This window comes from Salmo trutta, chromosome 9 (genome assembly GCF_901001165.1).
Source record: "Salmo trutta chromosome 9, fSalTru1.1, whole genome shotgun sequence".
Lineage (NCBI taxonomy): Eukaryota > Metazoa > Chordata > Actinopteri > Salmoniformes > Salmonidae > Salmo > Salmo trutta.
In genome coordinates, this window is record NC_042965.1 from 16,971,465 (window position 1) to 16,997,131 (window position 25,667).

The following is a 25,667-nucleotide window of genomic DNA, read 5'->3' on the forward strand; positions in this document are numbered from 1 at the left end:
GTGGTGCATGTGTAGTCAGAGCTTGTATCTCATGCTTGTGGATGTCTTTGTGCCAAGGGGAGGAGACAGAGTAGGGCTTGTGCTCAATTTGTCAGCTTACTGAAACATTGTGCCAGAGCATTTTTCATCATGTAAATGCACTGAGGAGAGAGAGAGGGAGAGAAAGGAAAGGGGAGGTAAGGAGGGCAGCAGAAAAAGACTGCGTCTTAGAGCTGTGAGACAGAAGTGATGGACTCAGCACTCAGAAAGTGACATTCTTCTCCTACCGGGCTACAGAGAGCACACTGACCTCTCACTGTCTCCTGCTTTCTCACTGCCTGTGAGGAATCTACACATTACATCTAAAAACAAATGTGGATTTACTCCATTTAGTCTTTTCAAGTGGAATTTTTCATCTTTGCTCAATGCCTTCAGTACAAAGGACATCTTCCCGTGAAGTGCAGCTGCTGGTTCTATAATGAAGGTGTTTTAATAACAGGCTTCAAACCACAGTCCACTTTTAAGTGACAGAACGGATGCAGGTGACAAAAAACAAGTGATCTAGAGAGAGGACAGCCCCAAACAGCTTTCACACAGACCGGTGATGACTTTCTTCAAGGGGACACTTCAATCAGTGTTGCCAGGACGGCAAGGGAACTGAAGGGATAACAAGCTAGAGTTGACAATTATCTGGTAAGGATTCAGTGGCCTTTGACTTTCACTGCATCTTTCTCGGTATTGAATGTGTACATGCAGTAATCTAGCATGGCTTGCTCATACTTCTGTAAGTGTTGCTAGTGTTGCTCCTAAGTAGAGCCTCAAAGATGAACTTTTCACTGATTGAATTAGCTCACTTGTCTAATCTGTTGATTATCAGTTGATCATTTAGTAACTTTAGTAATTTGTTTGAAATTGACCACTGAGCTGCACAGTGTCAGACAGGCTTTGGCCACTCTGTGTTGAGTTAGCCAGAGATTCCTGCTGACCAGTTCGAAGCTTAGCACCTGGGTAATATCTATATGGAGCTACAAGGAGAGGTCTGTTGTCCGGGGTTAATTCCCCTGTCTGGGTTAACGAAGCAGCTGGATCTGATATAGACTCAGAAGATAGGGGTCAATACAAAGCAGAGAGACTAAAGTCGTGGGCTTTCCAGGGCAAGGGCTTGTTAACTACTGATAAACACTCAGCTTGTCATCCCAGAGGATTCCAAAGGTGTACTCGAACAACAAAGATAGGCTGCTAGTGAATAGTGCCAATAGCAGGAGCCTGGGCTTTTTAATAGGAACATCTATGGGGCATTCATGATTGTAAGCAGAGCCACAAAAAACTATGCCCTCATTTTCTGATATGGTTCACACCAGCAGAAGATGTTTGCTTGAGGATGTTTGATTATTCATAAAAATAAAATATTTCACATCACAAAATTCCAAATTACAACCCAAGAAGCTTGCAGTTGAATTTTAGTCTAAATGAGTTTGCTGTCATTTGTACATGAATAGATATAGATAGATATATTTGATTAAAATGATCCATAGAGTACTGGGTACAGCCTTCCCCTGCGTCAGGATGTTCCACCATGCTGAAGTGGACAGGGAAGAAGAGAGCTGTTCTGTTGAATCTCTGCTTTGTCTCTGCTGCCAGGGCTGTGCTTGGATAAGAGGGCTTGAGGGTGCATTTAGAAATGTTTTCAAACGGTTCCTGAAACCCCCTGCCTGACACCATCAGAGGAAATGTGACAGCCAAAACAACAAACCACACCACACAACAACACACAAGCCAGAAAGAGTCAAATAAAGCAACCCTACTAAATATGGTAAATGATCGTCAGAACTATTATGTGCCGTGGAAAGCCATAACAATGGCGGCTTTCCATCAGCTTCAGACTCAACGCAATCAGACCGAGCAGATAGTTTAGGCTGAGTCTCGGGCTGAGTTGAATTATGTCTACAGTGTTATGTTATGGGCTAACCAGGATTACATGCTTGAGGAAATAATGTGGTCACCTTAGATAAAGTAATAACCCAGATTACCATGTACAAAGTTAACTTGATTCTGATCCAAAACATATTGTACGTCATACAACCAGCACTGTTATGGCTCACTATAATTGTTCCTAATTTGAGCATGTACGGGTGCCTGATTTTGCACAGTGCTCCAGTGCTGTAGTTTGGGAGGTGTTGAATTTATATGCTGTGACTAGTAATAAACTGTGAAGATTGAAGTGCACTTGTATTAGTGGGGGTGGTAGTTGAGATAACAGAGCGTCTGATGTTTGTATGACTTGCTGCGGTGTTGGAGGGCAGGAGGCAGAGCTGACGTATAGGTACAGCAGAGTTGGGGCAGAGAGAAGGGGTCTCTTTCTTTCTCAGTGAATACCAGTGCGTCTGTCTGTAGTGTCTGTTGCAGCTCACTCTAATGAGGTGGCTAAGAATGTGAGGAATGCCACGCTCACTCTGAAATGAGAGGGGCTGGGGCGAGGGACATCAGCCGGGCCTGCCGGTCCGCTCACCTACTAATTACTATGTGCTGAGCATGAACAAAAACACTGGAGCATGCTGCTGCTCACAGCCACACTAAACCACATAAAGCACTACCTGTCACACTATTAGATAAAGTCACTACCGACCTGTGAATTTGACAGACATGCTAACGAGCAAGACAGCCCTACTTAGGAACACTGTTTACCTCAAGGACACTATCATCCATAAAGCTACTGTAGTTATTTGTCTACAGTATCACTGTCCTCTTAAACACCTATCCACTGAGTGTTGACACAGAGATGTTCAGTGTCCTCTGTGGTGTCCTCTGTGGTGTCCTCTGTGGTGTCCTCTATGGTGTCCTCTGTGGTGTCCTCTGTGGTGTCCTCTGTGCCCGACAGTATACGAAGCTACTCAACACCAGTAAATCATACACATTGCTAGGGGCCATGCAGTCAATGGCTGCTCATTTAAACAGAAATGATGTCACGACAATAATAAGGCCAGTCAGTCTGCTGTCTGTGTATAACTATGAAGGAGGAGAGAGCATGAGGCCTGCTGTTGTTGCCTCTGGGGTTCATAACAGGGTGATTTCCTTGGGCAGATGGGAATCTCTCTGGTCCCTGGGAGCCTGAGTCTGGCATGTGGTGTTATCTGAATAAACACACTCCCTCACTACAAGCTCAGACATTTTCCTCCAGCTTTGAGGTGGCTGGGAGACTCCTGGCTAACCACATGGTATTATGGGGCTCCTCTGCAGTCATGAAGTGGCTGGCGCATAACTTCCCTCAAACAGACAGCTCATGTTTCAGAGAGGGAAGCCACAGCAGTACCACAGTAGTCCCAGGCCATTAACAGAGTGGAAACCGTGACTGTTGTATTAAACCTGATTGGTCAATATCAAGTGTTGTTGTCCTCTGTTTCCCTCTGAGGAATTCATTTTATTTTCTGTTTTACATCCCACAAAGAGCTCAGCAGATGTTCTTAATAAGGACTTTGTTTAGAGAATGTAGCTAAATCCAACCTTTACCATCTTCCCTTTGTCAATCAGCACTTGCTGTGATGATGTCATATGGCTTGATTAGTGATTAACTCCATGAAAAGACCCACATACTGTATCGGAGGAGTGTTTCACAGTAAAACAAAACCTAACCATGGCTTCTTTTGAACTTTTACTGGTAGGCAAAAATAGACTCATATATTCATGAGAACAACATATATTGTTGTTGTCTGATGAAAACCTACAAAACAAACTTTTTAGGAAAGTAAAAAAAAGGCATGTTTTTCCATTAAGAACATAGAATTATGAAACTTCAGAAGCTATTTTGAATAAATATTCTTGTTCCTAGAGTAATGAAATGTTTAGAGTACATTGAGGAGAGTTACTGCTTTCAATAAATGTAACAAATTAAAAATTGCCAAATCGGACAGCGACGATATAGAGCTTTAAATGTGTTAGAACATTTACAGCTCAAACAGTTTAAAGTAAGTTAGTATCTGTTTGTCTCTCCCACTCCATGTCTTTATCGCTTTCATACAGTATCTTCAACACTAATTTTCTTCATACCAGCCAGAGATCTCCAAGGGTCTTGATCTTGGACAGTTGCTCTCCGCCTATTCAACCTAATGGGCTGGCCCCATGCCCAGAATAGCAAGGCAAAAACAAAAGTTTTCTCCCCTCTGATTCTGAATGCTGTCTGGACATCTTGCACGTGGTTCTCCTTTGGGTCAGACCTCTAGCAGTAACTACTGAGCAGGTAATGTAGTTACTCTAATACTAAATAGAGTCAACAGAATCAGGCCAGCAGCCATGCGCCTGCCCTGCACCAAGCCTCCCACTCTAGAGGTATGAGATCAGAAAGGCTTGTCCTGACTCTGGGGAGGTGTTGCACAGGGCTCCTCTGTAATCCAATCTGCAGCAGCTTTCAATTAAGGAACCCAAGGGGTGCAGGCCCTTGTTATCCTTACACTGCGGTCACATTCTCCATTGCACTCAGTGGCATCCCCTCCGCTTCCAAAAGCACCACAGTCTCTTCAACTGCTGCCTGGCTATTTTTCTAATAAAAAGGTCCTTTGAAATCTGGAACAAACAGTCAGTGTCTCTTTTTCATGAACTCCTGTGAAAATCTAAGCGTTGCATGTTAAAAGTTAGTTGTTGTGCACTAGTCATACTACTTAAATGCAACCTCTGTCCAGAGATAAACTGTATCAGGTAAGATTGTTATTAGACAACATTCCCTCTACACCGTTTAACAGAGCAATGTAATGGTCCAGAGAAGGTTTAGCTAAGAGTTCAACATTCTTTCCAGGTTAAGTTTAGATTGAAATTCCAATATTCTAAATACATATAGGAAATAATATACAGTATAGACAATGTGTGCTTTATCTTGTGAATGAGCCGCATTACCTGTCTCTTGGTAAACGGTTCAGGCCTGATGCAGTCTGATTAATATCTTAAAAAAGGCGCAGGAATAGCATCAGCTGCTCTGTGTGTCAAACTTTCCATACGCAGTGTGAAACCACTCCTCTTAACAGTGGCAGTCACCCAAGAGAGCCAGAGTAAGGACAGCTAGCTAAACACAGTCACCTGACATCAAGTGAGATAATGGCGCCGGAGGGGATGGCTGCCGTTTTACGGGCTCCTAACCAACTGTGTGTTTTTGTGTGTTTTTTCTGCATTGTTTGTAACTTATTTTGTACATAATGTTGCTGCTACTGTCTCTTATGGCCAAAAAGAGCTTCTGGACATCAGAATAGCGATTACTCACCTCGAACTGGATGTAGATTTTTTCTTAATCAAGTCCGACGCAAAGGATGTACTGCTTCTCCGAGACCAGTCCCAAATCCCTGTCATTCGCGTGAAGAAAAGACGGAAATACAGGGGGCGGAGATCGGGTTGCCTTGTGAGAATTCGTTGGCGAGTGGGTAACCCGCCTCTACCATCCGTTCTATTGGCCAACGTGCAATCACTGGAAAATAAACTGGATGAAATCCACTCGACACTATCCTACCAACGGGACATTTTGCATAGTCAACTTACACACAGCTTTGACACACATACTTATCCCACGAGACATGCCACCAGGGGTCTTTTCATAGTCCCCAAATTCAGAACAAATTCAAGAAAACGTACAGTATTATATAGAGCCCTGATTGCATGGAACTTCCTTCCATCTCATATTGCTCAAATAAACTGCAAACCTGGTTTCAAAAAACAGATAAAGCAACACCTCACGGCACGCCTCTCCCCTATTTGACCTAGATAGTTTGTGTGTATGCATTGATAAGTAGGCTGTGTGTGCCTTTTAAAATATGTAGTTCTGTGCTGTTCTTGTCTAATAATGTTCTGTATTATGTTTCATGTTTTGTGTGGACCCCAGGAAGAGTAGCTGCTGCTTTTGCAACAGCTAATGGGGTTCCAAATACAATACCTAAATTTAAAAACTGTAATATCTTATGTTTCATCGTGTCATGGCTGAACGACGACACAGATAATATTCAGTTGGCTGGGTTATCGGTGCATCGGCAGGACAGAACAACTACATCTGGTAGGACGAAGGGTGGGGGTGTGTATCTATTTGACAACATCAGCTGGTGTGAGAGGTCTAATATTAAGGAGGTCTCGAGGTATTGCTCGCCTGAGGTAGAGTACCTCATGATAAACTGTAGACTATAGTATCTACCAAGAGATTTTCGGTCTATATTTTTCGTAGCCGTCTATTTACCACCACAAACCGATGTTGGCACTAAGACCGCACTCAACGAGCTGTATGAGGCCATAAGAAAACATAAAAATGCTCATCCAGAAGTGGCGCTCCTAGTGGCCGGGGACTTTAATGCAGGCAAACTTAAATCAGTTTTATCTCATTTCTACCAGCATGTCACATGTGCATCCAGAGAGAAAAACAACTCTAGACCACCTTTACTCCACACACAGAGACACATACAAAACTCTCCCTCACCCTCCATTTGGCAAATCTGACCATAATTATATCCTCCCGATTCCTGCTTACAAGCAAAAACTAAAGCAGGAAGTACCACTGACTCGCTCAATACGGAAGTGGTCAGATGAAGCGGATGCTACGCTACAGGACTGTTTTGCTAGCACAGACCAGAATATGTTTCGGTATTCATCCGATGGCATTGAGGAGTATACCACCTCAGTCACCGGCTTCATCAATAAGTGCATTGACGACGTCATCCCACACAGTGACCGTATGTACAGTACATTTCCCAACGAGAAGCCAGGGATTACAGGCAACATCCGCATCGAGTTAAAAGCTAGAGCTGCCGCTTTCAAGGAGTGGGACACTAATCCGGATGATTATAAGAAATCCCGCTATGCCCTCAGACGAACCATCAAACAGGCAAAGTGTCAATACAGGACTAAGATTGAATTCTACTACACCAGCTCTGATGCTCGTCGGATGTGGCAGGGTTTGCAAACAATTACCAACTACAAAGGGAAACCCAGCCGTGAGCTGCCTAGTGACGCATGCCTACCAGATGAGCTAAATGCCTTTTATGCTCGTTTCGAGGCAAGCAACACTGAAGCATGCATGAGAGCGCCAGCTGTTCCGGAAGATTGTGTGATCGTATGGCAATTGCTCGGCATCCGACCGTAAGGCACTACAGAGGGTAGTGCGTACGGCCTTGTACATCACTGGGGCCAAGCTTCCTGCCTTCCAGGACCTATATACTAGGCGTGTCAGAGGAAGGCCCAAAAAAGTGTCAAAGACTCCAGTCACCCAAGTCATAGACTGTTCTCTCTGCTTCTGCACGGCAAGCAGTACCAGAGCGCTAAGTCTAGGTCCAAAAGGCTCCTTAACTTCTATGGGCTAGGTGGGACGCTTGCGTCCCACCTAGTCAACAGCCAGTGGAATCGCACGGCGCGAAATACAAATACCTCAAAAATGCTATAACTTCAATTTCTCAAACATATGACTATGTTACACCATTTTAAAGACAAGACTCTCGTTAATCTAACCACATTGTCCGATTTCAAAAAGGCTTTACAGCAAAGCAAAACATTAGATTATGTCAGGAGAGTACCCTGCCAAAAATAATCACACAGCCATTTTCAAAGCAAGCATATATGTCACAAAAACCAAAACCACAGCTAAATGCAGCACTAACCTTTGATGATCTTCTTCAGATGACACTCCTAGGACATTATGTTATACAATACATGCATGTTTTGTTCAATCAAGTTCATATTTATATCAAAAAACAGTTTTTTACATTAGCATGTGATGTTCAGAACTAGCATACCCACCGCAAACTTCCGGTGGATTTACTAAATTACTCACAAAAAACGTTCACAAAATACATAACAATTCATTTAAGAATTATAGATACAGAACTCCTTTATGCAATCGCGGTGTCAGATTTTAAAATAGCTTTTCGGCGAAAGCACATTTTGCAATATTCTGAGTACATAGCCCGGCCATCACGGCTAGCTAATTTGACACCCACCAAGTTTGGGACAACCTAAACTCAGAATTACTATTAGAAAAATTGGATTACCTTTGCTGTTCTTCGTCAGAATGCACTCCCAGGACTTCTACTTCAACAACAAATGTTGTTTTGGTTCCAAATAATCCATAGTTATATTCAAATAGCTCCGTTTTGTTCGTGCGTTCAGGTCACTATTCGAAGGGTGACGCACGAGCGCATTTCGTGCGTCGAAATATTCCATTACCGTACTTCGAAGCATGTCAAACGCTGTTTAAAATCAATTTTTATGCGATTTTTCTCGTAAAATAGCGATAATATTCCAACCGGGCGACGTTGTATTCATTCAAAGGCTGAAAGAAAAAAATTGAGAATTCTCATGAATGCGCATCTCCAGTGTCACTGTCCCCAGCCTGACCACTCACAAAATCTCCTGCTGTTCTTCGCCCAGAGACAGGAGACATGTCATTCCACTTTCTGGCGCCTTCTGAGAGCCAATGGAAGCCTTAGAAAATGTCACGTTACAGCAGAGATGCTGTATTTTCGATAGAGATGCAACAGAAGGATAACTTCTTTTTAAATTGTCAGACAGGGCACTTCCTGTATGGAATCTTCTTAGGTTTTGGCCTGCCATATGAGTTATGTTATACTCTTAGACACCATTCAAACAGTACAAATACTGCCCCCTAGCCCCAACAGGTTAACAGCTTCTACCCCCAAGCCATAAGACTGATGAATAATTAATCAAATGGCCACCAGGACTATTTACATTGACCCCCCCACTGCTGCTACTCGCTGTTTATTATCTATGCATAGTCACTTTACCCTGACCTACTAGGGCTGGGTGATATGGCCAAAATTTCATATCCCGATAACAATACACATCACGATATAGCACATTTTCTGTAAATTCAATGAATAAATAGTTTATATAAAATGACCACATGTAAAGGCCTATTTATTATTACATTTTGAATTATACTCAACAAATAAAAAGGTACTTACTCATATTTGATTATTTATTTTATTTAGAACCTGTGCAAATGTTCAAATAAGCATGTGACAAAATATAAAATATGAATGTATAAAATCTAAAAAAAGGTAAATAGAAAACACTTCAACTATAGCTGCAAACAAAATAAATATAGGCCTGTTTTGCATGTTATTTTGGCATTAATACGTGTCACATATCAATTTGCATTTAGTACCTTGGCTCAAGTGTTAGCACCAACTCACGAAACCCCCGTTTCTCGACAGTGTATATTGGGGCCATGTCTTTGCAGATGTAAGTTGTAACGGCAGCTGTTATCTCCTTCCAAAAGCCTCTTGCAACGTCTGAGTCGGGGGTTTGTTTTGAGCACTGGACTGTACTTTTTTGGGTCTCATCCGTAGACTCCCTCCGTAATGTTTCACATGATTCTTGCGTAGGTGGTAAAAGAGGTTAGTGGTGTTTGAGCCTGTTGTCGGAACCGGCCTGCGGCATATTTTGCAGTGGACAGTTTTCTGGTCCGTTTCAGACTTTTCATACCCAAACCACGTCCATGCGACCGAAGTTGTCCCTCTTTTAGGTATGAGCTCAGTGTCATGTTCCCTCTCTTCCATGTTTGTTTGTGTTGCAAATGTCCCGTGTGGAAGAACGCGAAGCTTCGTCCAATTGACAAAAAATATTGCCATAATGAGTGTGATTTGCGACACAACAAAATAAACGATAGAGCATAATATGAAATGATAGACATTTTTCTATCGTCATATCGCCCAGCCCAACTACCTACCATTGAAGTCGGAAGTTTACATACACCTTAGCCAAATACATTTAACTTCACTAGGGTAGGGGGCAGCATTCGGAATTCTGAATGAAAAGCATGCCCAAATTAAACTGCCTGGTACTCGGGCTTAGAAGGTAGAATATGCATACCTTCTAAGCCCGAGTATATATATGCATATTATTAGATTTGGATAGAAAACACTCTGAAGTTTCTAACACTGTTTGAATGATGTCTGTGAGTATAACAGAACTCATATGGCAGGCAAAAACCTGAGAAAAATCCAACCAGGAAGTGGGAAATCTGAGACTTGTAATTTTTTTAATTGATTGCCTTTACAGTATACAGTGACTTAGGGTTAATTTTGCACTTCCTAAGGCTTCCGCTAGATGTCAACAGTCTTTAGAACGTTGTTTCAGGCTTCTACAGTTAACAGAGAGCGAACGAGAAGGCTGGGAAGTTGGTGACTCAGAAAATAATATGAGTTCAGTGGCGCGCATTCACGTGAGAGGTAGCTGTGTTCCATTACATTTTTGAAGACATTGGAATCGTCTGGTTGGATTTTTATTGAAGATTTATGTTAAAAATGCCCTAAAGATTGATGATATACATCGTTTCACATGTTTCTACGAACGTAAATAAAACTTTTGACTTTTCGGCATGAAATTTTTGCCACACTTCCTACATTTGGAGTAGCTTACTGAACGCGCTAACAAAAAGGAGGTATTTGGACATAAATTATGGACTTTATCGAACAAATCAACATTTATTGTGGACCTGGGAATCCTGGGAGTGCATTCTGATGAAGATCATCAAAGGTAAATGAATATTTATAATGCTATTTATAATTTTAGATGACTCCAAAATGGCGGGTATCTGTATTGCCTGATGTTGTTTTCTGAGCGCCGTACTCAGATTATTGTAAAGTGTGCTTTACCCGTGAAGCTTTTTTGAAATCTGTCACAGCGGTTGCATTAAGGAGATGTTTATCTATAATTCTTTGAATAACAGTTTAATATTTTATCAACGTTTATGATGAGTATTTCTATAAATTGATGTGCTGATTCACCCGAAGTTTTTGAAGGAAAAAACATTTCTGAACATTACGCACCAATGTAAAATTGGGTTTTTGGATATAAATATGAACTTTATCAAGCAAAACATACATGTATTGTGTAACATGAAGTCCTAGGAGTGCCATCTGATGAAGATCATCACAGGTTAGTGATTAATTTTAGCTGCATTTCTGGTTTTTATGATGCCTCTCCTTGCTTGGAAAATGGCTGTGTGGTTTTTCTTGTCAAGGTGATATGCTAACATAATCTAATGCTATGCTTTCTCCGTAAAGCCTTTTTGAAATCGGACAATGTGGTTGGATTAACGAGAATCTTATCTTTAACATGGGATATAATAGTTCTATGTTTGAGAAATTTTAATTATGAGATTTTTGTCGTTTTCAATTTGGCGCCCTGCTATTTCACTGGCTGTTGAATAGTGTGTCCCGCAGGTGGGACGGTCACATCCCACATACCCATTAAACTCAGTTTAATGGGTAGAAAGAAGTAGAGAGAAGGATTTATTTCAGCTTGTATTTCTTTCATCACATTCCCAGGGAGTCAGAAGTTTACATACACGCAATTAGTATTTGGTAGCTTTGCCTTTAAATTGTTTAACTTGGGTCAAACGTTTCGGGTAGCCTTCCGCAAGCACAATAAATTGGGTGAATTTTGGCCCATTCCTCCTGACAGAGCTGGTGTAACAGAGTCAGGTTTGTAGGCCTCCTTGCTTGCACACGCTTTTTCAGTTCTGCCTACAAATTTTCTATAGGATTGAGGTCAGGACTTTGTGATGGCCACTCCAATACCTTGACTTTGTTGTCTTTAAGCCATTTTGCCACAACTTTAGAAGTATGCTTGGGGTCATTGTCCATTTGGAAGACCCATTTGCGACCAAGCTTTAACTTCCTGACTGATGTCTTGAGATGTTGCTTCAATATATCCACATAATTCTTCTCCCTCATGATGTCATCTATTTTGTGAAGTGCACCAGTCCCTCCTGCAGCAAAGCACCCCCACAACATGATGCTGCCACCCCCGTGCTTCACGGTTGGGATGGTGTTCTTCAGCTTGCAAGCCTCCCACTTTTTCCTCCAAACATAAGATGGTCATTATGGCCAAACAGTTCTATTTTTGTTTCATCAGACTAGAGGACATTTCTCCAAAAAGTATGATCTTTGTCCCCATGTGCAGTTGCAAACCGTAGTCTGGCTTTTTTATGACGATTTTGGAGCAGTGGCATCTTCCTTGCTGAGCTGCCTTTTAGGTTATGTCGATATAGGACTCATTTTAATGTGGATATAGATACTTTCGTACTTGTTTCCTCCAGCATCTTCACAAGGTCCTTTGCTGTTGTTCTGGGAATGATTTGCACTTTTTGCACCAAAGTACGTTCATCTCTAGGAGACAGAACGCGTCTTCTTCCTAAGCGGGATGACGGCTGCGTGGTCCCATGGTGTTTATACTTGCGTACTATTGTTTGTACAGATGAATATGGTACCTTCAGGCGTTTGGAACCAGACTTGTGGAGGTCTACAATTTTTTTTCCAGGGTCTTGGCTGTTTTTTTTTTATTTTCCCATGATGTCAAGCAAAGAGGCACTGAGTTTGAAGGTAGACCTTTAAATACATCCACAGGTACACCTCCAATTGACTCAAATGATGTCGATTAGCCTGTCAGAAGCTTCTAAAGCCATGACATCATTTTCTGGAATTTTCCAAGCTGTTTAAAGGTACAGTCAACTTAGTGTATGTAAACTTCTGACCCACTGGAATTGTGATACAGTGAATTATAAGTGAAATAATCTGTCTGTAAACAATTGTTGGAAAAAATTATTTGAGTCTTGCACAAAGTAGATGTCCTAACCGACTTGCCAAAAGTATAGTTTGTTAACAAGAAATTTGTGGAGTGGTTGAAAAACGTGTTTTAATGACTCCAACCTAAGTGTTGTAAACGTCCGACTTCCAACTGTACATATTACCTCGACTAACCTGTACCCCCTCACATTGACTCGGTACCGGTACCCCCTGTATATAGCCTCAGTATTGTTATTTTATTGTGTTACTTTTTATATTGCTTTTACTTGAGTTTATTTCGTAAATATTTTCTTAACTCTAATTCTTGAACTGCATTATTGGTTAAGGGCTTGTAAGTAAGCATTTCTAAGACAGCCAGAGCCAGCCATGCTCTGTAACCTGTTGTATTTGGCGTATGTGACAAATAAAATTTGATTTGATTAAAACAGACTTAGCAACTAGAGAGATCAGTACTTTACTAGCTAAAATAAATAACATAGCAGGGGTCAAAAGGGTTAGACTAATAACACTCCAACAGCTTCCATTTAACACATCTGATTCTCACCCACTGAATTACAGTTCACAACTCCAAGCTACTGTATAGCAGATTACTTTACTGATAAGTAGAGGTGACTAAATCCGTTCAATTCACACTGAGCAAAATTCACATTTTGTGGTGTCTGGCTGTGTTTTTCATACTCAAACATACATTTTAAGATTCTGCTTTGCCTTTTGTAACACAGTTAACAGTGGTGTAAAGTGCTTAAGTAAGAATACTTTAAAGAACTACTTAAGTAGTTTTTGGGGTATCTGTACTTGACTATTTATATTTTTGACAACTTTTACTTTTACTTCACTACATTCCTAAAGAAAATTATGTACTTTTTACTCCATTCATTTTCCCTGAAATCCAAAAGTACTCATTATATTTTGAATGCTTAGCAAGACAGAAAATGGTCCAATTCGCACACTTATCAAGAGAACATCCCTACTGCTTCTGATCTGGTGGACTCACTAAACACAAATACTTTGTTTGTAAATTATGTCCGAGGGTTGGAGTGTGACCCTGGCTATCTGTGCATTCAAAAAATATAATAATAATTGTGCTGTCTGGTTTGCTTAATATAAGGAATTTTAAATAATTCATACTTTTACTTTTGATACTTAAGTATATTTTAGCAACTAGATTTAATTTCGATACTTACAGTAAGTATATTTAAAATCAAATACTTTTAGACTTTTACTCAAGTAGTATTTTACTGGGTGACTTTCACTTTTACTTGAGCCATTTTCTATTAAGATATCTTTACTTTTACTCAAGTATAAGAATTGAGTACTTTTTCCAGCACTGACAGTTACAGTATACCTTATATAATACAAAGTCACAGCATCCTTCATGGGAAAGGCCTCCTTTTATGGTGGCCTATATTTATTTAGCCCTAACAACCCCCAGTCTGCCCTGGATTCTGGGCTGGGATCTGGAATGAATAGGGGGTCCCAGGACAGAGCATGTCTGCTCCCTGAGCTGTGTGTCTGCCTGGCCCTCTCGTGTAATGGAGACTAGGAAGAAGCCATGCTAAGGGACAGGCTGCCTCTGGTACCAATCAGTGGAGCTGGGAAGCCTCCCATTGATGTCCTGTCCATGTAAGAGTAGACTCCAGCCCTATGGGTCTCCAAAAGGGGCCTTGGTGGACTGAACAGGCAGGCCAGGAAAAAAGTTTCATAATACCCAATCTAAGACAGCCAGAGCCAGCCATGCTCTCACAAACATAGCCTAAACCATCAGCCTGGTGCCTGTTGAGAGACATTATGGCACACCAGCTTGGCCCCTTGATGAAATCTAACCTGGCTCGCAGTTGAGATTTCCACTGTTTGATAATAGTGGGAGGATTAGTGAAACCCACTCAATGATATCACAAGAATAGAATAGGTGATGCCAGATCTGGTTGGAATCAGCATGTCGTTTCTCTCAGCCTGTTCAGACAAGACCCATGGAAAACACACCATGACCAGGGTGACAATACCTGACCAAACAAAACCCTTTCACTGGAGACATGCTAAACCCAAGATGTGAGTATGAGAACTAGTTGAAATAATACGAAGGAAACAGTTTAGGCTTTATAACACATTCATCCATTTATTGAAACAATATACTGTGCAATTAGAGATAATTTGAACAAGATAGCTGACCTGGTTGGTGTGTCACAGTATTTGTGTAATAATTCAGTATTTATACCACAGCAATGACCTCCCTTTCTCACTCCCCATCCCTCCCTGTCTCTCATATCCCTCTTCCTCCTAAGCCTAAGGTGTGTGTGAGTGAGAGCCCTTCCCAGACTGATGGAGCTCCCTGCAGTGGTGCTGCTGTTCCTGATGTATGGTCTGGTGTCTGGAGCCCAGCAGCCCCAGGGCCAGGGGCACCGCCAGGAGAGCAACCCCCAGGCCAGGAGCCAGGGCAGAGCCCCGTCCCAGGAGTTTGAGAGCAGTGAGGATGGCCTGGAGAGAGAGTTCCTGTATTCTGGGCGGAGGAGCAGACGGGCCCTCCCCGACTCCCAGCAGCCTGACGGATGTTCATACACTTTTATCGTTCCCCAGCAGAAGGTGACAGGGGCCATCTGTGTAAACCGCAAGGAGCCGGACGCAGTGCTGGAGAACCGCGTCAACAAGCAGGAGCTGGAGCTGCTGAACGGGGAGCTGCAGAAGCAGAAGAGGCAGATCGAGACGCTGCAGCAGCTAGTGGAGGTGGACGGAGGCATCGTCAATGAGGTCAAGCTGCTGAGGAAGGAGAGCAGGAACATGAACTCCAGGGTGACCCAGCTCTACATGCAGCTGCTTCACGAGATCATCAGGAAGAGGGACAACTCCCTGGAGCTGTCCCAGATGGAGAACCGCATCCTCAACCAGACCTCGGAGATGCAGCAGCTCACTAACCGCTACAAGGACCTGGAGCACAAGTACCAGCACCTGGCCTCTCTGGCCAACAACCAGTCAGTCCTCATCGCCCTGCTGGAGGAGCAGTGCCAGGGTCGGCCGGTCAGCCCCCCTCGCCCAGTCCCTGTACCCCAGCCCAGGCCTCAGCCCCCACCCGCACCATCACCACCCATCAACAACCCTTACCAACCTCCCACCTACCCACGCCTCACCAACCAGATAACCAATGAGATTCAGAGTGACCAGAAGTCTGTGCTGCCTGTCCTTCCTACCATGCCCAGTGGCACAGGCAGCCCTTCTACCACCAACAAACCCTCTGGTGAGTCGCTCTGTTTCATTGAGCAGCCTGCATGCTTATAGTCACCTATTGAAATGAATATTCCTTGATACAGATCTGGTCTGAAGTTGCATTTACAGTGAGCTCGGGCGCAGCGCTTTACCATTCAGTCACTTGAATTGTAAATAAGAATATATTTGTAAACACTTCTACATTCACCTGGATGCTATGATTACGGATAATCCTGAATGAATCGTGATTAATGATGAGTGAGACGCACAAATATTGATATGTGTGCGTCTGTAACTTTCTCACTCATCAGTATTCACGATTCATTCAGGATTATCCGTAATCATAGTAGCATCCAGATGAATGTAGAAGTGTTTAAAAATATATTATATTCTTACTCACAATAAAAGTGACTCCAAAATGGCGATACATTATTTACCATTCATTTCCATTGGGCACAAAATAATCTGAAACACAACCAAAACAAACAGCAAAGGCATCCAACAAATTTGGAGAGTCACAAGCTTGATGTAGTCATTGCGTGCTAGGAAAACGGGACCAAATACTTAACTTTTTACTACTTAATGCACATATAAGTGAATTACTTTTGGAGCTCACTGTATATGAGGAATCAAGCTGAAAAAGAGAAGCTGGCCTGTTCTATGAGCCATCCCCAGACTAATGTCAGACAGTCTGAAACAGAGGGTTGTGTGTGAGACTAGTTTGGTCTTTCTAAATCATTCATCACCAGACAACAGCAGCTATCTATTCTTTATCCATTCTTCTCACTATTGTCTATAGGAATGATAAGTCTCAAACATTCCCTGAGAAAAGGCCTCTAGGGAAGAACAGAGCTGATGTTGTTTAAAAGCCATTGCGATGCATATCATCTAATGGGCTTGATACTACAGTCAGCTGATGACAATCCGCAAAGCATCTTAAAACACATATTTTGTATGCTCATGGATGGTTGGACTGGAGCCCTCTGGTATTGAGGCCACTGAAAGTGGAGCTGTCTAAAACCATCCTCATTGATTTAGTACATTTAGAAGCTTAAGTTACTGGATGATTACTTGGCAACTTAGTGAACTGTGTAGTTGACTGAATACAACAGAGATGTGGATGAGGCTGACTGTCACGCTCGGTAACTGTGTGTGTGGCGAGTTAACGATAGTCTTGAACTAATAATAGAAGTACATTAATCAGAGTGGTCTTCGAACAAAACATGCCTAATAGCTACAGTATATCATGCTCTTGTGATTTCTCCTCTTTTTCAAGTCTCATCCCTTTCACAAACCTTGCAGTATTTATTATCCAGCTAGTATTTAACTGTTAACAGTGAGGTGTTAGTTCGTATGCCTGTGCCAGTGACTATTGCTGTTGGATGGGAGTGCTGAGCCACAGGCAGACATGTGTCTCAGCAGAAACAGACACCAGATGACGGGGAGTTTAGAGACAGGCTCTGTGTGGTCTCAACTCACCATGGGCTACAAGCCCACTGCCGAGGGGGCAATGCCAGCTTACACTGCATTTCATGGTCAATCTAACTCTGACCATGGTAAGAATAGTGTTCCAGTTATGAGGGGAAACCCCGCCACAGACTAGCAGCAGGAATTGGCCAGAGGATGTATGGGACTCTAGGGAGAGCTCTCAGTCATCTCAAAGTGATTTGATTAGTATTTTCTTGTTAACAGATGCTTCCACTAGATACCATGTCATTTGAACAAAGTAGGTCACATTGGCTTACGCTATACAGTATTTCCCTCGACACTGTGTCACTGTGTGCTTTCCTGACTGATGTGTAGACACTGTGCTCTGTACTCCGCTAAATAGTTCACAAAATAGCTACCCGCACAATCTGCCTTGAACCTTTTTGCACGAACTATTTTTGACTCGATGTGCACACACTGGACTATACACAGACTCACACATACTTACACTGACACTTCAACACATACACACTCACTCACTCACACATAACACGTACACACAGGCACACATTCGCCCACACACATACTTCTACACTTCCACACTCATCACATACGCTGCTGCTACTGTTTATTATCTATCCTATTGCCTAGTCACTTTACCCCTGCCTAAATGTACATATACTACATGACCATAAGTATGTGGACATCTGCTCATCGAACATCTCATTCCAAAATCATGGGCATTAATATGGAATTGGTCCCCTCTTTGCTGCTATAACAGCCTCCACTCTTCTGGGAAGGCTTTCCACTAGATGTTGGAACATTGCTGCAGGGACTTGCTTCCATTCAGCCACAAGCATTAGTGAGGTCGGACACTGATGTTGGGCAATTAGGCCTGGCTTGCAGTCGGCATTCCAATTCATCACAAAGGTGTACGATGGGGTTAAGGTCAGGGCTCTGTGCAGGCCAGTCAAGTTCTTCCACACCGATCTCAACATTTCTGTATGGACATCGCTTTGTGCATGGGAGCATTGTCATGCTGAAACAGGAAAGGGCCTTCCCCAAACTGTTGCCACAAAGTTGAAAGCACAGAGTCATCTAGAATGTCATTGTATGCTGTAGCGTTAAGATTTCACTTCACTGGAACTAAGTTGCCTCGCCCGAACCATGAAAAACAGCATTTCCACTGCTCCAGAGTCCAAAAGTGGTGAAATTTACACCACTCCAGCCAACGCTTGGCATTGCGCATGGTGATCTTAGGCTTGTATGCGGCTGCTTGGCTATGGAAACCCATTTCATGAAGCTCCCGACAAAAAAATGTTGCGCTGACGTTGCTTCCAGAGGCAGTTTGGAACTCGGTAATGAGTGTTGCAACCGAGGACAGACGATTTTTACACTCTAATAGCTTCAACACGTCGAAGCCACCCTACCTGACACCCTAGACCCACTCCAATTTGCTTACCGCCCCAATAGGTCCACAGACGACGCAATTGCCATCACACTGCACACTGCCCAGAGGAATACCTATGTAAGAATGCTCTTCATTGATTACAGCTCAGCATTTAACACCATAGTACCATCCAAACTCGTCATTAAGCTCGAGACCCTGGGTCTCAACCCCGCCCTGTGCAACTGGGTCCTGGACTTCCTGACGGGCCGCCCCCAGGTGGTGAGGGTAGGTAACAACATCTCCACCCCGCTGATCCTCAACACTGGGTCCCCACAAGGGTGCGTTCTCAGCCCTCTCCTGTACTCCCTGTTCACCCACGACTGCGTGGCCATGCACGCCTCCAACTCAATCATCAAGTTTGCAGACGACACTACAGTGGTAGGCTTGATTACCAACAACGACGAGATGGCCTACAGGGAGGAGGTGAGGGCCCTCGGAGTGTGGTGTCAGGAAAATAACCTCACACTCAATGTCAACAAAACAAAGGAGATGATCGTGGACTTCAGGAAGCAGCAGAGGGAGCAGCCCCCTATCTACATTGATGGGACAGTAGTGGAGAGGGTGGAAAGTTTTAAGTTCCTCGGCGTACACATCATGGACAAACTGAAATGGTCCACCCACACAGACAGCGTGGTGAAGAAGGCGCAGCAGAATCTGGGAAATTCAGCTTGTCACCAAAAACACTCACAAACTTTTACAGATGCACAATCAAGAGCATGCTGTCGGGCTGTATCACCGCCTGGTATGGCAGCTGCTCCACCCATAACCGTAAGGCTCTCCAGAGGGTAGTGATGTCTGCACAACGCATCACCGGGTGCAAACTACCTGCCCTCCAGGACACCTACACCACCCGATGTCACAGGAAGGCCAAAAAGATCATCAAGGACAACAGCCACCCGAGCCACTGCCTGTTCACCCCGCTATCATCCAGAAGGCGAGGTCAGTACAGGTGCATCAAAGCAGGGACCGAGAGACTGAAAATTAGCTTCTATCTCAAGGCCATCAGACTGTTAAACAGCCATCACTAACATTGAGTGGCTGCTGCCAACATACTGACTCAACTCTAGCCACTTTAATAATGGAAAAATGTATGTAATCAATTTATCACTAGCCACTTTATATAATGCTTACATACCCTACATTACTCATCTCATATGTATATACTGTACGCTATACCATCTACTGCATCTTGCCATCTTGATGTAATTAAATGTATCACTAGCCACTTTATATAATGTTTTCATACCCTACATTACTCATCTCATATGTATATACTGTACTCTATACCATCTACTGCATCTTGCCTATGCCATTCGGGCATCACTCATATATTTTTATGTACATATTCATATTCATTCCTTTACACTTGTGTGTATAAGGTAGTTGTTGTGAATTGTTAGGTTATATTACTTGTTAGATATTACTGCATGGTCGGAACTAGAAGCACAAGCATTTCGCTACACTCGCATTAACATCTGCTAACCATGTGTATGTGACAAATAGATTTGATTTGAACACTCCGCGGATCCGTTCTGTGAGCTTGCTTGTGTGGCCTACTACTTCGCGGCTGAGCCATTGTTGCTCCTAGACGTTTCCACTTCACAATAACAGCACTTACAGTTGACCGGTGCAGCTCTAGCAGGGCAGAAATTTGACGAACTGACTTGTTGGAAAGGTGGCATCTTATGACGGTGTCACGTTGAAAGTCACTGAGCTCTTCAGTAAAGCCATTCTCCTGCCTATGTTTATCTATGGAGATTGCATGGCTGTGTGCTCAATTTCTACACCGGTCAGCAATGGGTGTGGCTGAAATGTTATTTTATTTTTATTCTGCATTGTTGGGAAGGGCCCATAAGTAAGCATTTCACTGTTAATCTACACCTGCTGTTTACGAAGCATGTGACAATTACAATCTTATTTTATTTGATTGATTTGAAGGGAGGCAAGCAATTTCCTGTCAGGGCCAACTGCAACTCACACCCTAAAGTTTATACAAACTCACCACACAAATAGAGAGTTCTGTAGAATGCAGAAAGGGAGGGAGAGAGAGAGAGGTGTGGTGGAGGGAGAGAGAAAGAGAGAGTGGTAGAGGGGGAGAGAGGTGTGGTGGAGGGGGAGAGAGAGAGAATGGTGGAGGGAGAGAGAGCGAGAGCGAGAGAGGGAGAGAGAGAGGTGTGGAGGAGGGAGAGAGAGAGAGAGGTATGGTAGAGAGAGAGAGAGAGGTGTGGTAGAGGGATAGAGGAAGAGCGAGAGAGAGGGTTGTGGTGAAGGGATAGAGGGAGAGAGAGAGAGAGAGTAAGGAAGGGGGAGGTTGAAAAGACAGAGGAAATGTGTGTTGTAATTTATTCCAGCCCCCAGGCTTGTATCAATCAAATGTTCTGCCACAGTGGCAGGGTTTATCAGTAGTGCAGTCCTCTGGCTTATGTCTGAACAACACAGATCTTTCTGGAGAGGAGGTGGCTGGCTAATGGATTACTTCTCACATGCCATTTTAGCAAAAGCTATTTTATAGAAGTGACTATAGCCGTTTTAGCCTATCAGTTTACAATGTGAACCTTTGTTCATATGCCTCTGTGACACTGTGCGACACCTGGTTGACAGTCCTGCTTGGAATTAACTCCATGTTTTCCTCCTTTATATTCTAATACAGCCAGGCTGTCAGTGTGGTCGCTTTATGAAAGCCTGACATCTCCCTGTCTGGTCTTCCTCTCTCTCCATCACCCCTCTCTCACATGCTGCCTTTTCCTCACATTGCTCTCTCTCTACCCTGGCTGGATGTAGACCAGCCGCTTCTGCCTCTGTGTGGATACCTCTCTTCCTCCTGTTTCTGTACAAATGTCCATCGTGTTCTAAACAGGGTCATTTGGCGAATCACATCAGTGTAAACTCTTGAATAGGTTAACACTTTCACATCCAATTAAGTGGAGTCAGGAGCCCTATAGAAGACTGTTTCCATGTATGCGTACTAGAGATCTTCTGAGGGGGAGAGTAATGGCTAACAGGCAATACGCCAATTCCTGTTTTTACAGATATGAACCAGAACACCAAGACAAACGAATAAACCAAACACAAGCAGAATTTAACATAAACTTCATTCCTCGTTAAATCATATACTGCAGAGCAATATAAAACACATCCTGCTTTGGTTTCTGTCAGGGCATCCATCTTAGCATTTGGGTCTGTTATACACTGAGTATACAAAACATTAAGAACACCTGCTCTTTCCATGACAGACTGACCAGGTAAATCCAGGTGAAAGCTATCATTCCTTATTGATGTCACTTGTTAAATCCACTTCAATCAGTGTATATGAAGGGGAGGAAATAGGGTAAAGAAGGATTCCCCCCTACTTACACTCAACATCCTTTACCCAAACACCTTTATTTAATTACTCCCACCCTCACCCTCCAACCCCTACCAGAAGATATGTGTACTTCTCTGAGTGAGAAATGGCGCTTGCATCTAGCATATAGACAGCTGTATGTCACATTGTGTGGTTGTGAGTGGCATGTAGTGCCATGCTGTGTCCTGGTGAGAGGCTTCATTTCAAAGCCACACCACCCACGTAAACGCACAAGCATTTTGATGAAGGAGACCACTGTCTCAGCAGAGTTTCCATGGCTGATATCTGAGGTTAGATTACCAGAGAATGGCCAAACTAGAGCCCACTGCTAAGAGCACATGCTATATGAAAACCCTACAGTTCAGATGGAATGTCTCCAATCTGCATAATAGCGCAACAGCTGTCAGGGTCAGTATAGTACAGGATATGGTTTTACCTCCACCGGGGTGGGTCAAAAACTCCCACTGACAATAACAACATGGGAAACATGCATGCTAAATGGATGAAATCAAGGAGAGGCACCTACAGGGAGTACTGTCTATAGTTTGTTCCATTTTTCTCAGAGGTTTACTATGATAGTTGCTACATCCTAAGTGGGTTTAGGAAGACATCAAATATGAGATTTTTTAACTCTATTTCAATGAAAGATAATTTTCTTAAAGCCAAATGTCATTCATCACCAAGGGATCTTTAGAGTACCTGCTGATCCATCTGCTACTGTTGCATCATTCAGCAATCAGGTCTCCCTTTAGCCATATGCCAATGTTGCTCTTGGCTGCACTGCCTGCAGCCATTTCGCTTGTGAGAGCAGCAGCCAAAGTCAATGCTGGCCTTAACTGAGAGCTTTTCCTACTGAAAGATGCTAGTAGCAGCATTACAGATGTAGGATATTAATTTGAGCCACTTTGCTAGAGCAGGAAAATAATCCTTCAGCAAATGGAAATGTGAATTATTATGTGGATTATAATTAATGGACATTTTTGTAGATATTGATACATTTTTCGTAAGTGGAAATCAAGTCTGACATTTCAAAGTGGAAATGACAAACTTTAGAAGCCCTTTTAAAGCTCAAATACACTTAAAGTTTTTCCATTCCTGCAACAGGGTGATCAAATGAAGATCCTGCATCTGTAACAGTAGATCATGCTGTGGTCAATTAGGCTACACAGCCTCTGTCTCTAATACTGTGATAGTCACACAATAATACAGTTGTATTCATTATGAAAATATGAAGACTAAAGAAGCGAGTGACTCATATTATAGAAAAATATATCATTTGGCAACCTCCATTGACTCCACCATGGTTTCTGTCTCCTGTCCTGTCCCATACAGGGCCATGGAAGGACTGCCTGCAGGCCCTGGAGGATGGCCACACGGCTAGTGGCATGTACCTAGTGAAGCCAGAGAATGCCAACAGACTGATGCAGGTGTGGTGTGACCAGAGACATGACCCTGGTGGCTGGACTGTCATCCAGAGGAGGCTGGACGGATCAGTCAACTTCTTCAGGAACTGGGAGACTTACAAGGTAGGTAAACAACTCCACACTACGGCAAACTAATTTAGTAAAGAGGGAGGCAGGTTCAATGTAGTGTCTGTATGTCGTGGCTGAGTGAAACAGGTGCCATGTCTGTTGTGTCTGACGTTATACAGATCTGTACTAATAATGAAATGTAATTGTTGAGGTTTGAGGAGAATGGTCCCCTGCACTGCCTGCTCTGCTGTGGGTTCTGCACCTGTCAGTCCCACCACTGGCCTATGACTCATAACACCCGCCAACATGAGTTGGGTCTTTGTGAAATGAGTCCACATAGGACGCATACAGCCTTAATGAGAAACGTGTAGACGAGAGGCTGCCATACTGGAAATAAATGCCACAATAAAAAAACAGCCCACTGTAAAATGATTCATGGTCCATAAAAATTATTTATATTTACGTCATGGCAATGGTTTATGATGAGGAAAAAGACATTGATGAATTCAGGCATTTACACAACTTTACACAGGCATTTATGAGGACAGCGTGAAAAACTAAGGGATGACTATTGCCAGTGTTTTTCCTGAGCCAGTAAAAGGATCTAAAGCACTAGAAAAGGGTGAAGCAATTGAAGGGTGAACATCAGAGGGCAGACAATTTGCAAGGGTCTTGTTTAAATCTTTGCCAGAGAACTATCCAATACTTTACAATACACCTTAAAACAAATGGGAATGAAATGTGTACAATAGCCAGATCATCCCATGAAACAAAGCATCTACAATGTAATGTAAGCCATATTACATCCTATGACAGATAGCACAGAGCTGAAGCAGAACAGTCCAGACCAGCACACATCTTGTAACAAGCTCACAGATCTCCCACTCTTCTACACAGGCCATCAATACGTTTTTGATAAATGAAAGATAGTGAAGAATTAAACACTGAATACCGGGCTGGCTATGGTGTAGTTGGTTCAGGGGCCATTTGCTGTTACTTTGAGTAGAGTAGTGCCTCTGATTTTATTTAACTACAAACATATTTAAAAAAGAGTAGAGCGTCTGAATTATCCCCCAGACCTCCAGATCAACTGCTTACAGCTGACGGGACTTGTGTAAAGCCCATCATGTTGACTGTGTTGTATGTATCTTTTCCCCTCATAGCAAGGCTTTGGAAACATAGATGGAGAGTATTGGCTGGGCCTGGAGAATATCTACTGGCTGACCAACCAGGGGAACTACAAGCTGCTGGTGACTCTGGAGGACTGGTCTGGTAGGAAGGTGTTTGCAGAGTACGCCAGCTTCAGGCTGGAGCCTGAGGCAGACTTCTACAAACTCAGGGTGGGCCGCTACCATGGCAACGCCGGAGACTCCCTCACCTGGCACAACGGCAAACAGTTCACTACGCTGGACAGAGACCATGATGTGTATACAGGTAATGTCAAGATCATACAGTTGCATACACTCTCCCTATAAGAACAGAAATGTGAGATAAAAGCTTCAGTGTTCTGACAATTTGCCAAATTAACTGACATTTCACCTAGTGCATAGGCCGACAATAGATTTCGATTGAGATTCAACAATGATGTCTAACTAATATTTGCTTCAACCCAGGTAACTGTGCCCACTACCAGAAGGGAGGCTGGTGGTACAATGCATGTGCCCATTCTAACCTCAATGGAGTATGGTACAGAGGAGGACACTACCGCAGTCGCTACCAAGATGGAGTCTACTGGGCTGAATTCAGAGGAGGGGCCTACTCCCTGAAGAAAGTATCTATGATGATAAGACCGAACCCAAACACCTTTCATTAAGTATCCATGGCAAAACTATTTCCTTTCCACGAACTTAAATTCAAACAGCTCTTGAACTCTGATACAATGGAACCTCACACAACCAGATCAAGAGGACGATGACATAGAAAGTGCAATATCTAAGCCTTGGAGAAGCAATAAAGGAGAAGCAGGGTGCATCATGTTGCTTCAAAGTCCCTTAGTTTTTTTTTAAGTGTTTGCCCAGATACAATGCGTTTTCTAGTGAACAAATTAACAACAGCTTTTCAGCACGCTTATAGGGAAAAGCATTCAACATGTATGGCAGTTACACAAATGATTGATGATTGGCTGAGAGAAATTGATAATAAAAAGATTGTGGGAGCTGTTTTGTTAGACTTCAGTGCAGCTTTTGACATTATCGATCATCATCTGCTGCTGGAAAAACATACACCACCGT

The 25,667-nt window shown here is 43.0% G+C and overlaps 1 protein-coding gene across 1 annotated transcript; it reads left to right on the forward strand.

Annotated features, from left to right (window-relative positions):
• Positions 1-25,432, forward strand: LOC115200054 (angiopoietin-related protein 2). The gene is made up of 5 exons (XM_029762739.1): positions 1-672; positions 14,828-15,774; positions 23,297-23,490; positions 24,600-24,870; positions 25,050-25,432. The coding sequence occupies exons 2-5, from the start codon at positions 14,865-14,867 to the stop codon at positions 25,247-25,249; spliced, it is 1,575 nt and encodes a 524-aa protein (XP_029618599.1). The 5' UTR covers positions 1-672; positions 14,828-14,864; the 3' UTR covers positions 25,250-25,432.
• Positions 25,433-25,667: the final 235 nt, after the last annotated feature.